A 6,771-nucleotide genomic window follows, 5' to 3' on the forward strand; every position below is an offset into this window, starting at 1 on the left:
CAATTCTCTTTTCCGGCTATTTGCCTTCAGCAAACAGGGTCATCTAGCTAACTTGCTGCTCTTCTGTGCATGATTCTCTTTGCCAAAGTCCATCTCACAGTAGAGTAACTAAGAAAAGACCTAACTCACCAAGCATGGCAAGATTATCTATCTTACAGAGGGTAGACACCCTCTCCTGTATTTTGAGAGCTACACTTCTGTTAAAACTCAGAGAGAATCTACTTTTGCAGCAACCACTCTTGCCTCACATTGTGTTGACTGTCCACTTAAACTCCTAACTTTTAGTCTCACCACCCCATCTCTGGCTGGTACAGTTGTTTCCCAGGCCTTATGTTGACCCTGACACATCCCATCTCCCTTCCTTTCTCATAGCTGTCTCCTTTCCCATCATCTTTCCCATCGGAGCTTTCTGGGCCCCTGCCCAGAGCTAACTTCAACCTTGTTTCACTCTCCACCCTTTCTAGCACAGACACTCCCAGGAAACCCAGCTGTATCAAAACAGGGTAGGAAAAAGGCCTGGGAAGACGATGCCACCTTCATCCGCTTGGATTCGCTACGGGATTTGTAGCAGAACTCGATTAAGGCAACCAGCATGGCTAGTCCAAGTCCTCCAATCAGGATGTAGAACACGCCTGCCACATTGCTGAGGCTCAGAGCACTTGTCTTGTCCTAGGAAGGGGAGGAGGGAAGGGGGCAGGGGGAAGAGTAAAGTGAGCCAAAAGGCTAGAGACCATCCAAGCAACAGCATTTTTACACACATACACTCAACCCCATCACCCTTTTTAACATTCAAAATAGTCGGAGAGGCTTTTTATTCATTGATAGAGTGCTAAATATTCCTAGGAAAAAGGTGTGTGTGTGTGTGTATGTGTGTGTGTATGTGTGTGTGTGTGTGTGTGTGTGTGTGTGTGTGTGTGTGACAATATCCCAAAGCATCCCTGATTATATTTAATTTATAATTACGTTTCCCTCCCTCCTCCCTCCACAATGCCTGTTCTGGGGCAAGAGGCACCACAAGAAATTCAGGCAGCTTCTACCAAAATCTGCATCCTTGAGCTTACCCTATTCTTTCAGAGAATGTGTGCCTCCCTTTCTAGTTCAGTTCCTGTCCCCCTCCTCTCCGTTGTGCAAAGCATCGGCCTTGCTTATTGTTTATGTCTCTGAGTGTTTTTCTGAGTTGGCACTTAAAGTGAACTTTTCCCTAGATGTACGTTTAATTTCAATTTAATAAGAGAGTTATTGCACACATAATAAAGACCAATCAGTGTGTACTTTTAACTTACTGATCTGAGTCTCAATCTAGGGAAAAAAGAAAACGGGGGGGGGGGGTCTTAGAATAGTAAAAAGGCACTTGGATAGAAAAATGGCTCTATTAAATCCTAGTAATTATGCTATTTGGTGTCATTTTTCTGTTGGAGGTGCTTGCTAAAAGACATCGTAGGCAGACTCAGGTAGCTGAATTTAGAAATCTCTGGTGCCTACAGTAAAAGATTTTACACTGGTTCTGGATGAACAAAGTCATGGAACAGACTAATTCCCAGGGCTGGGGGATAAGTACCCATGTCCAGTAGTGGGTAGACAGAGCTCACTTTGTGGGGCCTGAGAAAGGCCATCAGTGTGGTGAGACTGTCCCTGTATTCTGTCACCTCCAGTCAGGTTCAAACTGTCGGACTGAGGAAACTAGGGACCAGTTTCCTTTGGGGACCAAAGGAAACTGGTGGTCAGGGTGAGAGTTATAGCTCAGAGAGAGGCGGAAAGTGCTCAATCAAAATTTTGACACAGGCAAGTGAATGTCTTTAAATCTTCAAAGAATACTCATTCTTAGAGTCATGGTGGCTCTAACATCTTCGTTTATATTGTTTGCTCGTGTACAACAAATTTCTCATTGAATTAAAATGAAATGCACACTTCAGCTGGCACAGGTACACACCATGGTTGGTTAGTTGGTAACAATGGATAGGATATAGCTTTTATGTCTCTGTATGTATTCTTTTCCAGGTGGGGATGGAGGCAAGCCAAACAAAAGGTGAACTCTCTTGCCCTAGGGACTCCTTGGACATCTGCCTATTAAGATCTGGACATGTGGAAAGGAGTTTGCTATGGACTAAGTCAGTGGGCTCTGCCCTAGTTCCACTTGGTGCATTGTACAGGATTCAGCAGGGCTGAGCTTGGGGACTGCAGCTGGCAAATAGGAGCATGTCTTCCGTCCCCAGAAGCAGCACTAGCTAGCAGAGCTGTAGGATTATCTAAAGCACACCCCTTTGGTGGCTTCCTGTATTGCTAAAGCAGATGGCTCTTGAATATGGGTTACACTTGGCAAGGCATATTCTGGCTGTGGAAGCAGTGGAAATGATTCTTCCAAAGGGTAGAATTTCTCCTGCTCTGGTATAATGGCCTGATAAGGGATATGCCCAAAATGCTTGGTTCAAGAGTTGGCTAGACAAGTAAATCCCCACTTGGTGTGGTTTTTCAGTACACTCAAAATGTCTCCCTGTTTGTCATTCAGGAGGTCTGTAATTCTGTTTCAGAGACCAGGATTTATGGTCAGTAGAAGTTCCTACAAAACTCATCTGTGTGGGGGGAAAATTTTTTTTTTTTTTAAAAACCAAACCAACTTTTCTGTATAGACGGGGCTAGGGGTAAGGTGGGGAGGCATGTTAATGTGTCATCAGTTCACACCTTAAAAAAGAGTGGTTGACAGTGATGCTCAGAGGGAGTGGATGAGGAACAGGCCTGGGGGAAGGTGGTGCGCAGGAAGCTGGGAGGAAAGAAAGAAGTCCTGTTGGCTTCACATGCTAATCAGCCTTTCAATAGCTGAAGTGCACCTTGCCTCCTTGGCCACCAATACTTTGTGTTTTCTTCCTCATGGTCTTTTCAAGTTCACCTTGGTTGACGATTGTCTTCAAGGATAAGGGAGTAGTGGGCATCCTTTTTTTTTTTTTTTTTTTTGGTCACTCTCTTCAAGAAACCCTAAGAGGGCATCTACCTCCTTGGCCATAGAGGGTGGGGTGTCTATTTCTGGTATACCTGGGAAGGAAGCAGGATGAGATCTTCATATGAAAGTAGGGATAAAGGGCATATTGTATGTAATGGCAGAAGAAGAAACATTCAGTGGCTGAGCACTTGACTATGTCTGGAGGTGGAGAGCATCTTTCACTTCTGAAGGAGGTCTCTCTGGCCTACAGAGACCACAATGTGTGTTGGAGGACACATCCCATACAAACAGAGAGGGTAGCCACATGGTATGGGGATTTTCCACCTCTTGCAGGACAGACAGTGCCACTCATCCCCTTCTTATGTCAACACAGGGGGTGAGGGAAAGACTTCTGGAATCAAGGGGGCACCTGGGACCTTTCCCTACCTGTATTAGGAAGCAAACTTAGATATAGCACGACTGTCTAATCTGGCATAATTTGATAGGGTGTGGAATGAAAGGCTGGTGTTGCTATTTTCTTAGCTCGCAAAGTTGGGGAGTTTACATTTAGGCAAGGTTTTATGATCTCCCTTATGTGTACCATTTGCTTTTTGATCATACCAACTTTAGTTCTTTCAAAGGAGGCCCAAGGCTGCGGTCTTCTGTTCAGTTGCCTTTAATGACTCTCTTTGACTCACTCTGGGAATATGATGGGATATCCAGGAGCAGGGTTAAAAATCCACTTTTAATCAGACCAGAGCTCTGATTCCTCCATACAAGAGGATGTGTTTCTTCATGGACTTATGTACGAACAGCTGTGTTCATGTTTCCTGGGAAAGCTACAAGCTTCCCAGATATGACCAGGGAGAGAGAAAAGCTAGAACCTGAGTCTTTTGAGCACCCTTCTGGGGGACTCCATTCTCCTTCCATCCCATAGCAGCTGTACTCCCAAAAGCCAGGCAGCTTGTTGGTGGGAGTGAAAAAGTCACAACTTGTCTTCTGCCAGGAGGGAGGGAAGAGAGTGACAGCACTGAGAAGAATGACAGGTGAAAAGAAAACCCAAAAAAATCCATCTTTCAGAATTGTTGGGCTTGTTGTCATGGTGATGAGCACCCCCCCTTCATCCATCCCCCTTAACCTGTTGTCTCGAATTGTCGCCTCCCTCATGTGGAAGGGAGAGGTTTTAATTTTCACATTTTTTCTTGCTCTTCCCACATAATGGGGGACTGTCCCAGACTCCCTCTGTGTTTCTGAGCCAACATCCCGTCCAAGAATATGGGGCTGGCTTAAGTCTTCATGAAGAGGTTTGAGCCAGGCCTGAGCAGGAGGGACTTGAAGCTTTTTTTAAATGGCTTAAGTAGAAAGTTCCAAGGAGAAGCCAAAGCCTTTGGCCATAGGACCATTCCCTCCCATAGAGACTGGTGGTGCCCATCATCCAAGGCCTGCTAAGTCTGGACCAAGCCTTCAGGTTTCTCCAACTGCTTCTTATCTTCCTGTTAAGAGTGTGAACTCCTACAAAGCAAAGCCTCCAGCTCCTGCTCTTCTTTCCATTCCATAGGAATTCCACACATTTTCTGATGTCTGTACATTTGGACTTTTAGGGGCTGCCTTCAATTGTTTCACATGCTGAATGTGTGACCTGACTTGCCTTTCAGGGTCTAGAGAGAAGTCCAACCCATTTCCTACCTATTAGCCTTCCTGCTATAATAGGCTTTCACTTGTGCTTTTCCAGAACTTGGATTTTTAGCCCATGAGCCATTTTCCCGAGTGGTTGATTATTTCCTAGGAATAGAGACTCAGTAGTTGGCTAGGCTCACTTACTAGCTAGGACCAAAGTGAGGAAGCTAGGGGGAGGTGGATTTGATTCAACTAAGGAAGATCTTTTGATTCAGTAGAGCTGTCCAAATGTGGAATGTTTTGCCATGGATGGTGGTGAGTACGCCAAACATAGATGCATTCAGGAAACAACTGATGGGGTCATCTAAGGGATTCGAGCACTAGATAGTTAGATGAAGTGACCTTTGACACTCACCCCAACCCCAAGAGATTTGGGGCATCTGAGGAGTTCCTAGAGGGCCTGAGATCATTGAGCCTCTTATAAATTCTCCCTAGAGACTAACTTCTTTAGGGGATGCAAAAAAGGAACTCACGTTAATTGGCAACTTCTGCTGTTTCCATTTCCAATCTAGGCCAGTTCCCCAGCCTGCATATTTTCCCCAAGAGCAACACAGGATGAGATTTGGCCCATTGTACTAATAATTGGCAAGGCAAATGCTGTGAAAGTAAGGGTTGTGGGGGCGGCTCTTGTCAGCAGTGTGTGCTCAGGGACTGGCTGCTGTACAATGCACCACAGAACATCCTGACTTGAAACAAAACTGCAGCAGAGAACTCAAGGAGATGGTATGGGTCTTGGAGGGGAACCCAGCTAGCTGAAGCTGAGGCCTCTTCTATAGTGGGGGGAATTTTCCAAAACATAGGCATTAGTCTGGGATAAAGTGGGCATCCCTGTAGGAGGCCTTCACTGTGAGCAGAATATCTGTGTGGAATATGCATTGGAGAGCTGAGGTCTTGTGTGTCAAAAGAAAATGGATCCTGCTGTCTCCCGAGGTGCTCCTGGCTTGTGGACCCAAAGCAAGAGTTTTAATGGAAGAAACTTTGTTTGTGTCTAGTCCCTTCTCCTAGGGCAGTGGTGGGAGACCTAGGATGTGTGGTTTAGGGGCACTGGGGAGGACCTAAAGTGTTTCCACATTCAATCTGTGATCTAGGTAATTGCTGTATGTTGCCCATGTCATCTTGGAACACACATAACTCCTAGGAGATTCACCCTGAAGTCACTGGTTCTCTCTAGGCCACTGTCTGCTCTGCCTTACAGAGGCTGGGAACCCTGACCCTGAACAGGATTCTAGCTGGAGCCGGAAGCCTCCAGGGTTTGTGGGGGATGAATGACTTCCACATCTCTTTGTCTCAAGGATATATCCCCCACCCGTGTCTTTCTTACAATGCCTCTTGGGGGTGTCTTTAGTGCAGGAGCCTATAGAGTGTAGGTTGAGGAAGTGAGTGGAGCAGAGCATCACTGTATGATTCCCAGGTCTTTCCAGGTGGCCAGTGCTCTTTATGTGAGGGGGCATGGATAGGAGCTTGCACACAGTGCAAGGACAGAGCTGGCAGTTTGTATCTTTTGCCTTCTAGGCCTTGCTGAGGGTAAGCATGGGAAGGTGAGTACATCCAAAGTGGATGGATTTACCCTACTGGTGGTGGGGCAGTGTGGCATAGTGGGAAGAGGTGTGGCTGGCGGGCTAGGAACCTAAGCTGACTTCTTCCCCAGGTTTGTCGCTGAGTCACTGGGCAATCGGGGAGTCACTAAGTGAGTGTTGTTCACCTCTGGTTGGTATGGGAGATGGCATTAGACGATACACAGAACTAAGTGACACTGACCACAAAGTAAGGATATTATTCTCTTTGAAACTTTCTGACTAAGCCAATAAGAAAGTCCCAGTTTGGTGCTGTTCAGCTTAATACTTCTCTATCATTTGCTCCTTTCCCTTTTCAAGACAGATCGGACTTCAGTTGCACCAGTAAGTGTAATAAAATTTGTTGTTGTTGTCGTCATCATATTTATTTTTGTGATTGTCTTTTATTTTTTGCAAGAAATGTTGATTTTCTATTTATGATAGTACTGCTGCTACTTTTTATATGAACCAAATTAAAATAGTAACAAAGGTAGTAGATTTAAAGAAACATACAAAGTTAATAATAACACAGGTGGTATGTGAATGCTTGAAGTTTTGGCAAGGCGGCATTAAATCCTCTCTAGGTTCTCTTCCAGCTCCAAAGCCTGTGATTTGTGATAGAGGAAA

General features: G+C 45.4%; 1 protein-coding gene across 2 annotated transcripts in view; it reads right to left on the bottom strand.

Moving 5' to 3' along the window:
* GRIA1 (glutamate ionotropic receptor AMPA type subunit 1) overlaps window positions 1-6,771 on the bottom strand; it is a 312,249-nt gene that overhangs the window by 16,995 nt on the left and 288,483 nt on the right. For both annotated transcript variants that reach the window (XM_027077529.2, XM_027077522.2), the window contains exon 15: window positions 535-669. In XM_027077529.2, coding sequence (XP_026933330.1) covers window positions 535-669 — 135 coding nt within the window. The remainder of the gene's footprint in view (window positions 1-534; window positions 670-6,771) is intronic.

Source organism: Acinonyx jubatus, chromosome A1, assembly GCF_027475565.1.
Source record: "Acinonyx jubatus isolate Ajub_Pintada_27869175 chromosome A1, VMU_Ajub_asm_v1.0, whole genome shotgun sequence".
Taxonomy (NCBI): domain Eukaryota; kingdom Metazoa; phylum Chordata; class Mammalia; order Carnivora; family Felidae; genus Acinonyx; species Acinonyx jubatus.